Source organism: Sceloporus occidentalis, unplaced genomic scaffold (assembly GCF_023333645.1).
Source record: "Sceloporus occidentalis isolate IW3139 unplaced genomic scaffold, rSceOcc1.0.p SCAF_5, whole genome shotgun sequence".
Lineage (NCBI taxonomy): Eukaryota > Metazoa > Chordata > Lepidosauria > Squamata > Phrynosomatidae > Sceloporus > Sceloporus occidentalis.
In genome coordinates, this window is record NW_028316985.1 from 175,708,459 (window position 1) to 175,727,849 (window position 19,391).

At 41.7% G+C, this 19,391-nt stretch overlaps 2 protein-coding genes across 6 annotated transcripts in view; one reads left to right on the forward strand and one right to left on the reverse strand.

Annotated features, from left to right (window-relative positions):
• Positions 1–50: 50 nt before the first annotated feature.
• Positions 51–10,504, reverse strand: LOC149313187 (COP9 signalosome complex subunit 4). 2 transcript variants are annotated; one of them, XM_089526209.1, is made up of 10 exons: positions 9,906–10,504; positions 9,456–9,535; positions 8,781–8,932; positions 8,008–8,111; positions 7,079–7,232; positions 6,264–6,414; positions 5,371–5,601; positions 3,107–3,222; positions 2,001–2,085; positions 51–542 (listed from the first exon to the last, which is right to left on the reverse strand). In XM_089526209.1, the coding sequence occupies exons 1-10, from the start codon at positions 10,031–10,033 to the stop codon at positions 409–411; spliced, it is 1,335 nt and encodes a 444-aa protein (XP_089382335.1). In that variant the 5' UTR covers positions 10,034–10,504; the 3' UTR covers positions 51–408. The 2 variants fall into 2 exon arrangements, with proteins under 2 accessions (XP_089382335.1, XP_089382336.1); XM_089526210.1 differs by having other exon boundaries at positions 5,431–5,601; positions 9,906–10,487.
• A 26-nt stretch (positions 10,505–10,530) lies between these two features.
• The window catches only part of LOC149313188 (protein lin-54 homolog), a 37,015-nt gene continuing 28,154 nt past the window's right edge, over positions 10,531–19,391 (forward strand). Inside the window, exon 1 of one of the 4 annotated variants that reach the window (XM_089526202.1) lies at positions 10,531–10,792. The gene's annotated coding sequence lies outside the window, so the exon portion shown is untranslated. Of the gene's footprint in view, positions 10,793–11,478; positions 11,496–12,228; positions 12,246–17,750; positions 17,822–19,391 lie in introns of those variants that run through there. The other 3 variants (XM_089526205.1, XM_089526206.1, XM_089526203.1) reach the window with 3 other exon arrangements.

The following is a 19,391-nucleotide window of genomic DNA, read 5'->3' on the forward strand; positions in this document are numbered from 1 at the left end:
AGGTTTTATGAGGAAAACAAAATGCAAGAAAAGAATTCAGGTGTCTAGTATCAGATTAACATCTATTTTTTTTCTTTATTGGAATAATTACAACTAAAGAAAGCATGGCACCTTAGTTTTCACACCACAAAAATATTCACAAGGCCTCAAAACAATTGAAATTTTAATACAAAACTTTAACACATTTTGCTCCTCCTTCCTGTTATTCTTCAATTCCACCTTAAAACAAGTGTTATGCTATTCTGCTGTTCCTTTAAGAGTTTTAACATGTTGTGCATCAGTCTACGTCTTGTATAGTTTGTATTTTAGTAGAAGTTGAACAAAACCAGAAGTTCAGTTTCTTATGCTTGTTTCACATTTTTAGAAGAACAAAAATCATCTTCTCTACATAGGAAAAGAAACAAAAGTCTACTGTGCCATCTGAGCCTCCATGGCCTGTGCTGTCCATTCTGGGGCAGTCTGACTAATCTTCTCCAAAAGATTATTAACTTGGAAGCAAAGTGACTGGATCTGTTTGTCCCAGGTTGGTAAGGCTTCCCGAGCTGAAAAACAAAATAAAAGATAACCATAGAACTCATTTCTACAGTTCTAATGTATTTCTTCCAAACAATAACCTCTGAGCAGGTCTGTGAATACAGGCGCTTTGGAACACAAAAGGTCCTGCAAATAATTCCATACCAAGGCATTGCACTTACACTACTACCACCTGCTGGACACAGCAGGAATCAGCTCACCAGGGTAAAATATAGTACAGTGGACCCTCCACATCTGCTGGGGTTAGGGCACAGGAACCCCGTGAAAATGAAAAAACGGCAAATAAAAAAGTGGGTTTTTTTAACCTGAGAGAACACTTCTCTAGGAACATTTAGTTCCTCCAGTGCAACTCAGTGACCAACATCTGCCAGAGGTTGACTATAGAATCATGCTGAAAGAGAAGTATTTTCTCTAGGAATCTCTAGGTCTTCTAGCATAACTCTATTATCAGTTTCTAGCAGGATCATGCTGGAAGACCTAGAGATTCCTGGAGAGAATGTATCGATCAAATCTGTGAATAATCAAATCTGCAAAAGTTAAAACCACACATGTGGAGGGCTGGCTGTACTTTGCTCTTTCAAGATCAATTGTGTACAGAGCAAGTCTCAGGGATTGTCTACATGAGTTATTTACTTTGAAATCCCCTCTGGCTTGCTGCATCCAGTTTACATGACTCAGGGCCGAACTCTCAATTGGGTAGAGATTGTCTTCACAATGTCTATGCCCAATTTGACCAGGAACAATGGATGCAACCTACAGGAAAAGACATTCCACCTCAACATTAGGAGGAACTTCCTGACAGTAAGAGCTGTTACACAGTGGAACACACTCCTTCCTCGGAGTGTAGTGGAGTCTCCTTCCATGGAGGCCTTTCAACAGAGGCTGTATGGCCATCTGTCGGGGATGCTTTGATTGTGAGTTTCTCCATAGCAGAGGGTTGGCCTGGATGTCCCTTGTGGTCTCTTCCAACTCTATGATTATATGAATTTAAAAACCTCACTTTTTACTCTGAGTTTTTAGTTCTCTCTGCAGTTATGATGTGTGGCTGCCATCCCACTGGTTCCTGTTAGCTGTCGTGCTGGCAGTGCAAGTGTTTCTGAGGTCAGAACAAGGCACCTATGGTCACTAACATGGTTGGGTGCCTTGTACTGACCTGTTGTTGTGCTGAACAAAAAACAGAGATCACAGGGGAAGGCAGCTGCCCCCATCGTCACTTGCAGAGAGAGCACAGATAACGGGGGGAATTTGTGGCCAGTATACTCCAGAAGCAGCCTGGAGTATTCTGGCCAGTGAAGACAAGCCACTGATTAATAAACTGTTGTTGTTGCATCCCTCAGACCCTAAGACAAATCAATCATGGGGTTTATTTGATTTTAAAGCATAAACCGCTGTAACAGATGCTTTAACTTCATTACAAAAATACAAACAAACAAACAAACAAACAAAAACCCTATACCCAAACTTACTTTCAAAATGAACTATTCCATCTATCTGATCAATGAATCCATTCATTCGACCCTCTGTTATCATTTGAGAGGCTATCTTTTCTGCCTGGAAAAAAAGAGAGCCAAAGATAACGTCTGCATTTTTACTTCCAAAAATGAGAAGCCCAGGCCAGATCAGATAGGGCAGGTTTATTTACACACAAGGGCACCAACAGCACAGAAAAGTTATACAGATCATTTTATTTATGCAAAGAACTCTCCCATGTGCTCATTACATGAGTTCACAGACTACTCTTAGGATGCATCAGCCTGATTCCCACATTAGAAATTCCCACCAACACAAGTGCAAGTTTCAAGTGTTTTCAAATTTAGAATTAGAGTCTAACAGAATTCTAAGTAAACAAGATTACAATAATGAACTCTTAAAACAGAGGTCCAAAACACACTGCAGAAATAATCCAGTTTGAGACTGCTTTAACTTCCCTAGCTTAACGCTAGGGAATTCTGAGAACCATTGTGTTGTGACACATTTAGCCTTCTCTGTCAGAGAGCTCTGGTGCCACAATAAACTATAATTCTTAGGACTCCCTAGCACTAAGCCAGGGCCGTTAAAGCAGTCTCAAACTGGATTATTTCTGCAGTGTGTTTTGGACCAGAGACAAGAAACTTGTGGCTTTCCAGATGTGGACCTGCAAACTCCACCATATATAGGTGGCATAGCTAATGGTGAGAGATTAAGAGAATCACAATCTACTGTCACCTAGAGGGCTACGAATTGCCTACCCATGTTGTAAAAGAAAAAAGAAACTGAAAAGAAACTTAAAAACATTTTTTCAGAGAAGGCAGATACACTTAACAATATGTATTATGTTTTTTCCATCCCAAATTAATACACAAAATAATAATGCCATATATATATCTACATGTGCTTTCACTTAAGACTTGCTCACCTTCAACAATAAAGGCTTCGTTTTAAGATAATTACCAACAAAATGCAATACTATATAGCTTTTATGCACTGTCCTGCATAAAAACAATCAACTAACCACCGTGATTATTCCAATCACTTGAATCACAAGCATTACATGGAATGCTGATCAGTTCAACAATAATCAAAATCAGTATACCTTGGCTGCAGGAATTTCTAATAGTGCTCCAAGTTCTTCAAAGGTAATGTTGTTATACAGTTTACTTGCAGACAGCAAATTGTGTTCAATGACAGCTCTGTCCAAAATACTAGAACCTAAACAGAAAAACTGATAATTACCAAAAGTTTGAAATCTCAGATAAGTTTTGTTACAAGTTGTAGGCAACATATACTCTATTATTTTCAGTACTGGGCTCCACAACAGAGGAGAGGAATTAAAAAAAAACAAAAACCATTACTAACCTAATAATGTAATTGCTATATGATTTACCTCTACCTCTATATACCTCTACCTCTATCTATTACAAGCCATCATATATATATAATTTAAAAAAACCATTACTAACCTAATAATGTAATTGCTATATGATTTTATTTTAAATTTTCAGCACAAAAGTGTGTGCTGAAAAGCTGGAAAGAAAGCTACCTCTATCTATTACAAGCCATCTCATATGTGTGTGTGTGTGTGTGTATCTCCCCTCTCCCTCTGACCATCTCCTAGTATATTCAGTAGACCTGGATGAGGATATTTGTTTAAAGGTGATATATAACTAGTCATATTGATGGCAGCACACAATCATTTCAGGAGTTGGAAATATTAGGAATTGGCCCAAAGTGGTCCAGAATATGGAGAAGGATAGCAAAATGGCATTACTATAATCAGGATATAATAATATTCATTTAGTAAAGGAAGCAGCAGTGGCAGTAGTAAGAGTTTACTGTAAGTGGCCAAAGGCCATTGCAAAGCATATATAATACAAAAAAAAAAAAAAGGAAGCAAACATATTTTTTGCTAACACAAAACAATACAGCAAACAGCAAAATGCAGACTTGACTAACATTTTCAATTTTTTTTATCCTGCTTGGTTTGTAACACCTTGTCTGATGATGAAGTCAGTGAAGCTTCGAAAGCTTGCAACATGTATACTGTGCATTTTGGTTGGCCAGTAAAGGTATCACAGTTTGATGGATTTTTTATTGGATTTGCTAACTGGCCAGCAAGGTTACCCCTGGATGTTTTCTGGATTTTAAGGTACCACAGTATAGGCACAACAGGGGAATCCTAAAGAGTCAGCCAGTGGACTTGGACCTTCCTATTTGAGGTTTCAATCAACAACAAAGGTAAAACATTTTTCTTCTCTAAATTTGGACTGGGTTGTCATGTTTTACCTCAACACCACCTAAAGTTTTCTTGATGCAAAAGCATGAAGGCTTCTTGAGAAAACCAGTGTCCTCTGTCTAGGAAAGGGGCCCGAGGCTTCTCAAAGATGGAGACATACTGGATTGCAAAGGAGGTGTCTTTATTGTGATGCAACTGAATGTTAAATTTTCTGGACTTTGAAAAACTCCCAGTTGTCACATGACCAGAAGGAAGAGGCGCCACTGACAGTCTGCAAGATATGCCCCTCCATACCATCTTAACTAACAAGAGAAACAGCAAAATGCAGGCCTGACTAACATCTACAATTTTCCCCTCCTGTTTGGTTTGTAACACCCTGCCAGATGAAGAAGCCAGTGAAGCTTTGAAAGCTTGCAACATGCATATTGTGCATTTTGGTTGGCCAATAAAGGTATCACAATTTGGTGAATTTTTGATTGGACAAAACAATACCATGAGAGAAAACAGTTCAGGTATCTGATGTATAACTGATGAGTATTCACAAGCTCTTTTGAATCTTCCATGCAACAAGGGCGGAGCAGGCTAGATCCCTCAACAAAAATCCCATTTTCTTTTGTGATGAACTAGCCACTAAAATTGTCAATTAACACTGTATCTTTAGAAAAATTGTGCAGTGATCAACAAAAGAGATAGCGAGGAACATATTCAATAGTATCAGCTTCACACACACATTTTCTATCACCACAGGTCTGTCTACCAGGGCTCCGAAGTTGGAATTGGAAGCAATTCTGGGTGGAGTCAGAGTTGGTAGAAATGTACTGACTCTGACTTCAAAATAAAATTCCTATTTTGTTGCATATTTATTTTTATAGGAATTTAGGAAAGCTTTCTTGTTCAGAAATTTTAAACAAATCACTATATCTGTTCTGTCAGTCTACGTAGCCTGATGATCATGTGGTGACGATGAAAAGCCTTGTGCTACCATTTTAATACAGTACATTTATTATTAATATACATTTGCCATCTATGTAGGAGTTGGGACAGCAGAAAAATAGAGGCGTCAGAGATGAAGATTTGGCATATTGACTCCACAGCCCTGCAGTCTAGTAAAGATAGATACTGACATGAACAGTGTTTAAGTGGTCCACAGCATACGGTACATCCACACTTGGAGGCAAGATTACCATCAGCTGTTGTTGCTTTTTGGTGTGGCATGAGCATTGCAGCAAATTCCTGCAGTTGATTTCCTCTGATAATCCTGTCCAGATACATCTTTTCCAGTATCCCATAGGCTGCAAGCTGCTGGCACCTCTCATCCTTGAAGAGAGTGGCTAGCATACGAGAACGCTGCTGTCCTGAAAAAACAGGAAAACTACTTTCAAACAGGCCCATCTCAATCTAGTTTCATTCCTTTCTACTGCACAGTATTCACAGCTATCTGCAGGCTAGTGCCAAGTGGGCAATTTCATCCTGTTTATCCACAATAAGGTATCCAGCTCATGCTATTACTGTGTGCAAAAAGCTCTTATGCTCACTTACATCAACAATGTTTCTTCTTCCTAGAATTGAAGGAACTGTGTGCATACAGAAACCCAGACAAAATTATGCTCAAGACTTGTGATTGTTCATCAGATTGTAAATATTGCTATCTTCTTATTCTGAGTCTTCATTTCCCTTATGTCACTGGCTGATGCATTCTATTGCCAAAGAGGGTTTGTGCAGCTAACAACCCAACCATCAATTAGTTTAATTAACTTTACTTAAGATGGCAAGTTATATTTTTAATAGATCAACATTTTAAAAACACAGATACCCAAATTGTGCTTTCTGGATCTGATTATAATGTGCAATACTCAGTTTTCCTAACATCATTTTCAGTGTTTCAGGGATAATAATCATACTATGAGTAGAGAATTTCAATGAGGCCAGGAAACAGAATAGATTGAATGTACTGACCTTCTCTTGAAAGGCACTATCAAGTAAGCAACTCCAAATTTTAAAATAAAAATGATTTTACCTGCTGATGCTAAGATAGTACAATGCAAGGCGTGCTTCAATGCCTCTAGCCTCTCACTTTCATGGACTATACTCTTGTAAGAAAGCTCATTATATCTCTGGGCAGCTTCAATGAACTTCCTTCTGTAGTCAAGAACACGAGCATAGCACACCTAAAACAAGAAAAAAGACTCAGATACAGTATACAAAACTGTTCTTCTGCCCATTTAAAAAGGGTTGTTTTTTTTTAAAAAAATCATTCATTGAACTTCTTGCTTTAACAAAAATAATATTTAATCCATCATTGGCTAATATTTATTTGATTTACCTTGCTCCATCAACAGTTTGGGAGTGGTGGCCCTGGAACCAAACCAAATGGATACCAGGAGGCCACTGTAAATGGGAGTCCATGGGCTAGAATCTCACTTGGAAGAGGGTGATATGGTATTTCCTCTCACATTCCAAATAACTTGCCAACATAGATTGTGCCAGTGGGACTTCCCAGCAGTACACTTTGGGGAGCTGAACCTATTAGCCCCACTCTATCACTTAAATGGCCCATGGCAAAACTACTATCACAGCTATCAACTACGGAAGTACAGAGCACTGGACAACAAGATCATGTTCTTAATAAACCTGAGACACACTGGGTGGTCTTCTGTATTCCATTGTTTGAAATTTGTCTACCATATGAAGGACCTATTCTTTAATTCAGTAGATATCTGAGAATCCAAGTGACACAGGACCCAGAAATAGCAGTTACCCGTGCAAATTAGAAGCCATAATGAACATTTACTAAGTCGTCCTGCAATTTTTTTCCCACTCAACAGAATTCACCTTATAATGTATTTGTAGCTGTTCATTAGTTGATTCATTCTGAAGAAGAGATGCCCTGTTTATATAAGCTTCAGCTTGAACAGGATCATCGTCCTCCAGGTACAGTCGTGCAATTTTCAGATAGGTCTCCAGTTTATAGTCTACATTGTATTGCCTTGAATGGGAAGAGACATGTGCAACATTAAACTTCAGTCTATTCTGATTTTGTCACATGCTTTTGTAAATATATTTAAGTTTTCAGCAGGAATTCACATAATGAGTAACATTTAGAAGTCAATTGTACCAGAAAGAAGTTTATATAAACTATGCAAATTATTTTCTTCCTTTTTCTAGAATGTGCCATATCTCAATCCTGTTCTCACAAATGATGATATAAAAGAAATAAAATACTTAGAACAACCATGCTGTGAACATAATGGGGAACAAAGCCTCAAGATTACAGTATACTGTTTTTGTAGAGAAGCCAGCTGTGGGATTTATTAACAACCAAAGTGCTTTAATAACTTCCTTCATTATGATGTCTGAATGAAGCATGCAGTGAAATGATAGTAATCAGCTACATCTTTGCCTTCTGTGATTCAACAGTACTGGAACAGAACTACAGTATACTGGATCATCCAATGTTATGCACTGCTATATAGCAGAGGAGGCCTGGAATGCCCTACTAGTGCTAGAAAAGCCTCAAGCAAATAGGCTTGAGGATACAGGAAGACGATAAGTTTTAAGAACAACAGCAAAGGGTAAAGGGTACACAGGATTTTTAAAAAGCAGCTATTATTGTATGATTGGCAAAGAACAAGATGAGAGCCACAATTATTGCATATCTAAGGATATAATCCCAGAACACACCAAAGCGAAAAAGTTCTATAACAGGAGGTAATATGTATTTGTGGGAGGGGGGAGGCAGCTATTACAATGAGAGCAATTACTTTTGTCCTGTTTCCAAAGGAATCCCCACCAACACTTGGGCTGCATTCCGCCAGTCTTCTTCTTTCTCATAAATTGATGCAAGATGTTGTCTTATGGAAGCAACCTGCAGGTACAGCGAGGTAGGTACAAGAGACACAGAATTAAAAGTAATGCAATTCAGGCAACGTTTAAAAATCGACTTTCCAATACAAAAGTAGTAGTCTTTAGTAGGCTTTTCCCATCTCATGACTGTTACCTTGATTTTACATGTTATATAAACTAAACAGTTATATGCTGTATACTTTAAAACAGAAGTATTTAAAAACTGCTGCATCGGGACCTAATATATTTAAATATGAATGTATTAGCCAACAGCAAAACATTTAAATAATTAGATAAATGTTTGCTTACAAAAGAATGCTCTGACATGGAGCCACATAGTGAATTCAGCTACCATGATACACAGAATCTGCAGTTTTTATCACAGTTGTGTTTTAGTTTTAAACCATTTGTTCTCACACCAATTAAAAGTGTGATTGAATCATCTCAGAGAGGAAGCAACAGTTAGAGAAAATTGTTAAATGAGACAGGACCTGTAATATGAAAAAGCACAACAGCCTATGCAAATTCAGATGAATTCATTTAAAGGACTAGCTCTAAAACAGACAAAAAGAGAATCAAGTGACTAGGTTAAAGTTTCTAGCACAAAAATGTGTGATGCTTGTACGAATATAGAAAAAGACTAATGGGACAAGCTTTTGGAAACCAAGAACCATGGGTATCTTGTTCTTACCTGCTCCTCAAATGAAATTACACGAGGCTGAATCTTTTCCAAGGTGAAGTGATATATTTCTTTGGCTGTGCTATCAGGAAGGCTTGGAAGATGCGTACAGAAGTCTGTCAGCAACTGGCGTGAAATCACTAAACTGACGTTTTCATTTACCACTAATTAAAGGGACACAAGGAGAAAGAGGGGGGGAAACCCACAAAGTTTTATGTTAGGTTTGTCATCCAGGTCATAACCATTGCTGTTATTAAGACTAAAACGTATTTTCCTGATGTCAAACTTAATTTTTAGACAGCCAAACTAGCTAAGAGGAGCTTGGGCATAATATATCCGTGGCACATTATTAACATGTCTCAGGTGGTGCCAGCACTCCTGGACTAACAACAGCCACCATCACCAGACATGGACTACTAGCATTGCCAAAGCAGTTACATTACACACAACAGGCAGATAGAGACAGGCAGGTGCAGTGGCAAGAGTCCTTCAATGTGTCAAGGTTAGTTACTTAGACCTTATTTCCAAGTACAGCATCCGCACTTAATTGCCGCCTAACGAGATTTCCTACTCGTTTCACAAGCTATATCGACGTTTCCTTCAACACATTTATATTCCCAAGTTCTGCAGTTCGGCACTTGCAACGCTGATACTGAACGACGACCGAAAGGTAACGTTAAAACTCACTTGCTTCTACAAAGGCTTTTAGTGCCTCTAGCTGTTCGGCTCCAGAGAGCTGAATGGCTTTCTCCAGGATCTGACGATACCTGCCAAAAAGACAAAAGCCACAATCCCAAATCACAGTCAACAAGACTTAAAACCGGGCTTATCTTTGGAATCGGTTTCACATTTGGATGCAAGGAGAGCAAGAGTCAATGGCTGGACTGGATGGCAATTGTGGTCTCTTCCAACTCTATGCTTTAACTTGTTGTCTGGCTCAAGGCTATGGGATTCTGGGACTTGGAGGTCGCCCAGAGGGCCCCACAACAAACTCCAACTCCCAGAACTCCATAGTCTTGAGCCAGACAACAAGTTAAAGTGGTGCCAAACCGGGTTATTTCTCCAGTCTGGACGCAGCCCTTATCCCTCTCCCCTCCGCCCCACAATCATAACCAGGGGCGAGAAAGAGCCACTGACTTCCCGGCCAAGTCTTTGTGGGAGCCGCTGGAGCTCATGAGCTGCGTCAGCTCCTGCCGCACGGCAGCCGCCATCTTGAGCGCCCCGCGAGCGAACCTCCTCCTCACGCGACGCTCTGCATTAACCATAGAGCAGCGGTGAGGGAGCGGAGACTGGCCTCCATCCCGACGCTCTGCGTAACCATAGAGTTGTGGAGAAGATAGATAGTCTCCTTCAAGGGGTCAATGCGACGCTCTAGATAACCATAGAGTTGTGGAGTAGATAGTCTTCCTCAAGGGGGCAATGCGACGCTCTAGATAACCATAGAGTTGTAATTGGCGAAGATAGTCTTCCTCAAGGGGGCAATGCGACGCTCTAGCTAACCATAGAGTTGTGAGGGGGCGGAGATGGTTTCCCTCAAGGTGGCAACAGGACGCTCTGCGCGACCATAGAGTTGCACTGAGGCGCAGAGAAGTTTTCCCTCAAGGCGGCACCAGGACTCTCTGTGTAACCATAGAGTTGCGCTGAGGGGCGGAGATGGTTTCCCTCAAAGTGGCACCGCAGCGTCCCGCGTAACCATAGAGAGGCGACGGCGGCTAGAGTTGCCCTTACTACCCGGAAGCTGCAGAGGAAGCAGGAGGATGTTGATGTTAACCGTGGCGGAAGTGGGCGGGCAGGAGAAGCGGAAGTGGCCTACGCGAGCGTCGAGGCGGGAGGATGAAGGAGCGTAAGGAGCGGTGACGCGGCGGCCGTTGCCAGGGCGGCGCTGCCGGGTATTATGGGATGCGGCGGGATGGCGCTGGGCGCGTGATTTTGAACAAACGCGGAGGCTGCTGCTGCTGGAGCCCGGCTCAAGGAGAAGGAGGCCGAGGAGGAGAGCGGGGTCTGTGGCCGCGAGGCCGCCTCAGGTGCGTCAGGGAGGGCTGAGGGTTAATAACGGCACCCGCGGGGAGGGGCGAGCGAGGTCAGTCCCTCCGGTGCGGACGATGGGCGCTGCAGTCCTGAGGGGAGAGGCAGGTCGGTGCCCCTCTCCAGGGCCGTTTGCCCAGGCGCTCCAGTGGGTCTGGGTCAGGGCTGTTGCGCCTCTCCAAGCGCTCTGGCGAAAGCCTGTATCTTCCGTCCAGAGAGAAACGTACAAAGGAGGGAGACATGTTGGGTTTCACTGGGCGACCTTGGGCCAGAAGCCACGCTCTCTCAGCCTCCGCAGGGGAAGGCCATGGCAAGCCCCCTCTGGACAAGCCTTGCCCATAAAACCCCATGATACGTTCGCCTCAGGGTTGCCATACAAGACACACACACAGACTGCCAGGCGGATTAAAACTGGCCCTGTTCATTCTGGTATTCGGTAGGAGAGCCAGGTCACACTCTCTCAGCCTCAGAGAATGGCACTTGCCAAGGAAACCCCATAATAGGTTGTCTTTAGGGTTGCCACGAGTCAGGAATGACTGGAAGGCACACAACAACAACAACAACGACAACAGAGACTTGTTGTTAGAGAAGCCAGCATGGCCCCATCCGTCCCTGCAATCTTTTCCGCGGCAGATGAAGACATTCCTGGGCTTCCAGGCCTTTCCAGGCTGATTTAAAACACTGTCCATTTTAAACGTTAAGGTTTGTTTTGTTTTTGTTTTTAACATGCTACGTTTTAATTCATAACTATTTTAACTTTTGAAATTGCTTGATTGTTTTTTAAAATTTTATATTTATACATTTTAATGTTGTGCTGTTTCTAAATTGCATTGCTGGTTGTTTTTAAATTTGCTGTTAGCCACTTTGAATCCCTCTCTTGGGAGAAAGGCAGGAAATAAGAAAATAATAATAATAATAATAATAATAATAATGATGATAATGGCTGAGCTTCCCAATTATGGGAAACTGGCCTTTTTGAAAACCGAGCCGTATTGGGAAGAAGAGGGTGGAAAGTGGGGTAAGCGTGTTGGACTGGGTGACCCTTGCAGTCTCTTCCAACTCAGTGGTTCTGTGATTCTGAGCTTGGAAGCGGCATGAAGAGGAGGGTAAGGAGAGGGAGGCAGGAACAGCAAAGGCCTGTGAGAAAGGCAAAGGGACCAAAGCAATTGCTTTTCCTTTCTTCCTCCCCTCTGACAGGACTGGTCCAGCTGGCTTCTGGGCAGGGAAGGGATGGCCTTGCGGACGCCTGTGGGAAGGAAGCAGAGGTTGGCTGGCGTGGCTTCTGCCCTTCCCTGCCCTATTCCGCATTCTCCTCCTATTTTTATTACCAGCCGCTGCTTCTGCCGCAGGTGCTGAGCCCATCCTTGGTGGGATGCCTCTTAGGGCTGAAAGGAAGCTTTTCCTGGCAGAGCAACAGAAAAACTCTGGATGGTATTTAGCCTCAAGTGGCTGGTATGTTAACTAACAAGAACAGCAACAACACCTAATGTAATACAGTACAGTGAGCCCTTGGTATCCACTGGGGTTTGGTTCCAAGGCACCCCTTCCCCACGGATACCAAAATCCGTGGCTTTTCAAGTCCCATTAAATACAACCAATAGTAAAATGGCATTCCTTATATATGATGCCAAAATCAGCATTTGCTGTTTGGCATATCCAGAAAGAACCACAACCCAGAAACATCACCCAAGGAGACTTTCCGCTGTGCTTTCTGCAACCGCACCTGTTTGTCCCGGATTGGCCTTTTTAGTCACCAACGCACTTGTACAAAGCGCAGGATGAGTCCTTCCTGAATCTTTGTTTGCGAAGCAAAGCCAGAGAGAGAGTGAATGCTTGAATGCACAGATAAAGAATCTGTGGAAACAGAGGGCCAGCTGTATATGTAATATAGCCATTGAATAAGCCATATGAAATCAGTGTATATTTGCACAGTCAGCCCTCCTTATCCACGGATTCAAGCACAATGAGGGATTCAGAGCCTGACAGATTCTAACCTTTCACACTGACACTTGTTGAGCTGCCTATTGGGAAAATTGTTGGGGCGTTGCCTTGCAATACAGTAATCTTTCAGATCAAGAAGTTCAGTGCTGTAGTTCATATCTTGATGCTGGTGGATTACCATAGATAAGGAGATGTGACTTGTTTCCTTGAAGCGAGATTCTAAAGTAATTTGTGAATGTTAAAACATTGTCTACCTGTTTTGTATGACTCCTGCCTGAACAGCTAATGTTTATCTTGTCAGAGACTGTACTTTGATTTTTATAACAGGCATGGAGAACAATTTTAGGACTAATCTGGGCCTGGACTCTGGTGTCAGAGACCATTGCCCAAAGAGGATGGGACCACTTTTGCCCCCATTTTAATTCTCATTCTGTTTCAATTTGTCTGTTATACACACATACGTACAGGCAGAGCATTCACACACCCTGTCATCACAGCTAAATGCTTTCCCCTGTTCTCATCCCACAGTGCTGGAGCAGGCAAAATGTTCATCTCTGATCTCCTGCTGATCAAAGATAACCCTTTTCCCTGCTCCTCTCACAGTGTTTGTACAAGGAAAAGGGGGAAACACTTAGGAAAGTTGAAAGCCCAGAGGGGGGAACCCCACCCCTGTTAGAATTTCCTTGTGCTTGCTATAGGTCCAAATCACAGTGCAGAAATAATCCAGTTTAATAGCACTTTAACTGCCCTGGCTCCCTGCTAGGGAATTCTGGGAAGTGTAGTTTTGTGAGACATTCAGCCTTCTCTGACAGAGAGCTCTGGTGCCACAATAAACTACAATTCCTTGGATTCTCTAGCACTGAGCCAGGGCAGTTAAAGCGGATTATTTCTTCAGTGTGGGTTGGACCATTGACTATTGGAGCTGTATCACAGCTTTTATTAACTATAGCTTGAGTTTACATTTCCTGTAATCAAAACAAGGGAAACCTGGTTACTTTCCCTGTTTGAAAACAAAACCAGCTACTTAATTAGAATGCATTCCTTTTTTCATACAAATTCTATGCTGAGAACTTTTGCAGGTACCTTTAAATTGTGAAAATACTGTAATACTGTTGGAATCAGTACAACTTACAATATATTCAAAATATGTTCATTGAGGAGTGATAATATTGTTGAATAATGTATTTGTTTTTCTTATTTGCCTTCAGGGCAGTTTCAAGTTTCATGGTAAACCAATGAATGATAAACTTCAATTAGATCTGGTCACCAACAGCCCTGCTCAGGTCTTTCAAACTCAGGGCTGTAGTTTCATTTATTGAATCAGTCCATCTGTAGAATCACAGAATCATAGAGTAATATCAGCCTTTTTAAAATATTGCCTTCTACTTTACTGAACATTATCGATAATCTTTTCCAGTGAGTCACGTATACCCAAAATATGATAGCCTGAAATGTATACTGATAAGTGTAAAATAAATGAGTATATTTCAACATTATCAGTGGCGTGGTTAACTCATAGCTATTGCTTTAAACTTAGGAACTCTGGTGCCACAACAAACTACAAATCCCAGAATTCCACAGCATTAAGCCATGACAGTTAAAGTGGTGTTAAACTGGATTATTTCTGCAGTGCTGATGCACCCCAGGTTAATCGGTGCTGAAATGCAAAGAGATGAATTATATGGTGTACAAAGTATATTGCTATTTTTAGTCACTTCATTTATATCCTACCTTTTTCCCATATCAGGGTGCATGGCAGCTCACAAATAAAGCTAGATAAGTTGCAAATAAAAACATACAAAAGATTATGATTACCTGTATTTCAACTTTCAGTAACATTAAACCAGTTTATAAATGGTTAAGAAACGGTGCAATGTCTTGTTAAAAATCCTTTCATTAGAAATCGTCAGCTCTAAAAAACAAAACATACAAGGACAGCAAGGAGAGAGGCATTCTAGCATCTCAGGGAAAATAGATAGAGCTTAGGAGCAGCCACTGAGAAAACTCTCTTTTGTGTCCTTTCACTTCTGTTCCCACATGAAGTGCCTACACATTCAGGCACAAATTGAAAAATACAATCCATCCAAAAACCATATAGGACTAAATAGGTCATAACTAATATTCTAAATTGTGCTTGGAAACCAACTGGCAGCTAGTGGAGCTGTTGTTACAAGGGGATTTTGTGCTCCCTGTAACCAGTCGTGGTCAACAGTCTGATTGTAACTCTTTGGACCAGCTGAGGTTTCTGGACACTCCTAGAATCATAGAGTTGAAAGAGACACCAAGTGCCACCCAATCCAACCCTTTAACATGGTGGAATAGACAATCAAAGCATTCCCGCCTGATGGCCATCCAGCTTCTATTTAAAAACTTCCACAGGAGACTCCATCACCCTCCAAGGCAGCATATTCCACTGTCAAACATCTCTTACTGCCAGGATGTTCTTCCTAATGTTTAGATGGAATGTTTAATTCTCTTCAAAAGCAGTCCCATGTAGAGCTCCTCACAGCAGTCCAGCTTGGATGTAACTTAAGGTATGTGTCCCCATCATCACATAAGATATCTCCAGAGGTGGGTGCACATGGTACAAAAATATTAACTGTGCAAATGCATATCTTGCCACTATAGAAACCTGAATTTCCAGGCTCAGGTTAATCCTAGAGTACACTCAAAATATGAGCCTACATCTTTGGCGATTGCAACCCCACCCAGCACAGGCTGAATCCTTGTTTGCTGATCTGCTTTTCTTTTCTTTTTTAATTTTTTAATTATAATTAAGAAAAACACATATTTAAACTCAAAAGTTAAACAATATACACAAATCTTTTCAACACTACTACAAGTGCACCCCCACGAATATATTCTATACCATTTAATTAATCAGTTTTCCGAAATTGCCATGAGTCTCATGAAGGCACACACCCCTTTTTTCTTATAAAAACATACTCTACAAATTTATTCCATAATCTTCAAAATCAGTCCTTTTCCATAATCCTTTTTAAATTTTAATTCTACCCGTTAATTTGCCATTAATAGCAATCTCCCAAACCTCTTGATACCATTCCTCTATTTGGTAACTACCTTGAATTTTCCATTTTCTTGGTATTATTAATCTTGCTGCTGCCAGTAATACTGATGGGCTTTTCAACTGAAAGCCTTTAAGTTTGAACATAAAAGGAAATACTGTGCTTAAAATATCTCTGCAGTGGCTTGATCTGACACATTTTTATATGATTCTTTTTGTTTCAGTACATGAAAAAACCCCAAATTATAGTTGTTAAATTTCAGTGTAAAGAAGAGTTGGGTGTCATCAGTATACTAGTGGTACCAAAATCCAAATCTCTGGAAACTTCTCCCAGAGGTTTCATGTAGGTGTTAAATAGCGGGTGGAGCAACAATGAACCCTGGGGCCTGAATAAAAATCACTTGCACTACCTTCAGAGCTTGTTCCTTCATTTAGGAATGGAGCCACTGTTCAAGACATATCCCAGTAAGGTAGACCAGGAGAATACCATGATTCGTGGTATCTTGAGAGGTCCAGCAAAATCAACAGGACACATACCCCTACAGAGTCCCAGGCAACAAAAGTCCTCCAAAAGTCCACAGTATTCACTTAAATGTGAATTAAAGTTCTCATTAACTGTTGAAGGTGGATCACTTCAGACATTGCAGTTAAATGATAGTCCTTGAGTTGTTTCTAACAAAATTGTGAGACTACTCCAGATGAAAAGTATTTGATGCTAAGGATCTGCAAAAGTCATTTTCTTGTACAAGGAGAGGTTATTTCTGTGAATCAAAACTGTAAAGTATGTGAAGGATTTAACCCTGTGCCACCATCAGGCTGTACATTTTCCAGTGTCATTCTTTTCTTATTGGTAATGGTTTGTGGTAGCACTTTCCCTAGCATATTTTAATGTGGGAAAGGGTCTTCTCGTTGTTAGCGTGTGTGTTCTTGTTCACTGCAAGATTTCCAGGGTAAATCAGCATCTCTGCAGGCAAAAAAATTCACCTCCTATGAATTTTGCATAATTTCTTCGCCACCATATTTTCATTGAGTTACAAAGTGGACTTACATTTTTCACCAAATTATTATTGCAGCGCATGACACCCAAGAAAGTGTAAGGCTGCAATCTGACACTTAGAGGGTATGTGTGTGTGGAAATCAAGCATACAGCCTTTTCCCATTAGTTCTGCACACTGTGACATTTTCAGAGCGTTTGATGTTTTCTTTACTGGGCATAAGCAAGGGTTTTTTTGGGGTGGGGGTTACTGAAAAGAGCATCTGTCCTTCCTATTTAGCCACAGGATATAAAAATCCAAAAGTTTACTGAATTCAGATACATAGTGTGAATCTACACTGTAGAAATAATGCAGTTTGACACCACTTTTAACTGCCATGATGACATCATACAGAATTCTGGGATTTGCAGTTTTGTGCGGTAATGGTGGTGATGATGATGATGGTGATGACGATGATGATGATAAATAGGTTAGGCTTTCAGAAGGAGTGTGCACTTGCAATCCTCTGAGGCTGAGAGAGTATGACACACTGGAATGCTGGGACTCTCTCTCTTTCTGTCTCCATGTGCCTCCCTGAAAGAGCTGCAGACTTGTGTGTCTTTGTGTGTTTGTGTTGTCTGGCTGCTGGGGCAGGGTTTCTTTCTTTTTTTCTCTTTGCTGTTGGCTGGGAGTCTAAGTGATGTGGGAGGGCTTTTCCTGGGCTGGGAGTGGCAAAGCCAGGAGGGAGGAGGAGGAGAGTGGGGCTTGTTGTGTTGCTGTGATGGTGATGACGGAGTGAAAATGGCGGATCTTTCGAAATCCCATCCCGGCCTCTGAGGTCCCAGGGACTCTCCTCCTTCCTCGCCTCCAGGAACCTTCAGTTTTGCCCCCAGATCAGCCGCCTTCCAGCTCCCTTTCTCTCCCCTCTTTCTTTCTGAGGCTCTGGGACTTGGCAGCAGTCTGGGAGGACTTCACAGCTGCTCCCCAGGAAAGGAGGAAGGAGCTGCCCCCTGAGGCCTGGGCAGATGGAGCAGGGAGGACTTGAATCCAGATCCTGGGAAGAAAGAACCTTCTGGCTTTAGATCCAGGTGCTTTCAAATCTTGTGTGTGTGTGCGCGCGCGCCAAAACACACTGCAGAAATGATCCAGTTTGAGACTGCTTTAACTGCCCTGGCTCAGTGCCAGGTAATTCTGGGGACTGTAGTTTTGTGAAACATTTAGTCTTTTCTGTCAGAGAGCTCTGCTGCCACAAGAAACTACAGTTTCCAGGACTCCCTAGCACTGAGCCAGGGTAGTTAAAGTGGTCTCACACTGGATTGTTTTCTGCAGTGAGTTTTGGACCAAAGACGTCGCCTCAGATCCGGAGTTTTAACTATTAAGCTGCATCCGCACTGTAGGAATAATGCAGTTTGACACCGCTTTGACTGCCATGGATCCATGCTGTGGAATCCTGGGATTTGTAGTTGGTGATCTATTCATCTTAAATCCAAAACACACTGCACAAATAATCCGTCTTGAGACCACTTTAAATGCCCTGCCTCAATGCAGTTTTGTGAGACTCTGGTGCCATAATAAACTACAGTTCCCAGGATTCCTTAGCACTGAGCCAGGGCAGTTAAAGCGGCTTCAAACTGGATTATTTCTGCAGTGTGTTTTGGACCTATATGTGTGTGTTGTGTGCCTTCAAGTCATTTCTGACTCACTGCAGAAATAATACAGTTTCAGAGTGCTTTAATTGCCCTGGCTCAATGCAAGGGAATCCTGGAAATTGTAGTTTATTGTGGTACCAGAGCTCTCTGGCAGAGAAGGCTAAGTATCTCACTAAATTACAGTTCCCAGAATTCCCTAGTATTGAGCCAGGGCAGTTAAAGTGGTCTCAAACTGGATTATTTCTGCAGTGTGTTTAGGACCCATGCTGACTGTAATGCAACCCTATCATAGGGTTTCCCTGTCAGGTTTCTTCTGATGTGGTTTGCCATGGACATCCTCTGCGGATGAGAGAGTGTGACTTATCCAAGGCCAACCGGTGGGTTTTTATGCTCAAGCGAAGATTTGAACCCTGATCTCCGGAGTCACAGTCCAGTGCTCAAACCAGTATACCACACTGGCCCTTTCAAATCTTAAGAGCTGTTAAAATCTGTTTGGTATTTGGAGCTAATGAGTGTTGCATTATGGCTCTGGGGAGCAGGGTTCAGCTCCCATTCAGCCATGGAAGCCCAAAATTAGAGTCCGATAAGCAAGAACGGTACAGTGGTTTGGGCTATGACTCTGCAGACCAAGGTTCAGTTCATCACTCAATCTGCCACTGGGTGACCTTGGGCAAGGCACACACTCTCAGCCTCTGGGGAAGGCAGTGGCAAAACCTCCTCTGAATAAATTTTGCCAAGCAAACCGCAGGATAAATTCTACTTAGGGTCGCCATAAATTGGAAATGACTTGAATGCAGACAACAACAACAATAACAGTGGCCTGTCTCCCCTTTGCCAAGGTTGTTCTTGAGCTGTTCTGGGGTTTCTGCCAAAAGCTGTTTGCTAGGTTTTGGAGACAAGGCTAAGCATCGGTCAGAAAAACAAAAGTAGAGAATTAACCGTGCCCCTCTTTTTCTTACAAATACTCAGTTCAGTGAAGGGTATTTTGTATATTGTAATCTGCTTATTG

Coding starts and splice junctions, on each gene's coding strand:
- LOC149313187 (XM_089526209.1), bottom strand. CDS start 10,033: ATGGTTAATGCAGAGCGTCGCGTGAGGAGGAGGTTCGCTCGCGGGGCG. Junction 2,086..3,106: donor TAGAAATTCCTGCAGCCAAG/GTATACTGATTT, acceptor CTTTTTTTCCAG/GCAGAAAAGATAGCCTCTCA. Junction 543..2,000: donor TGGAATAGTTCATTTTGAAA/GTAAGTTTGGGT, acceptor TTTGTTTTTCAG/CTCGGGAAGCCTTACCAACC.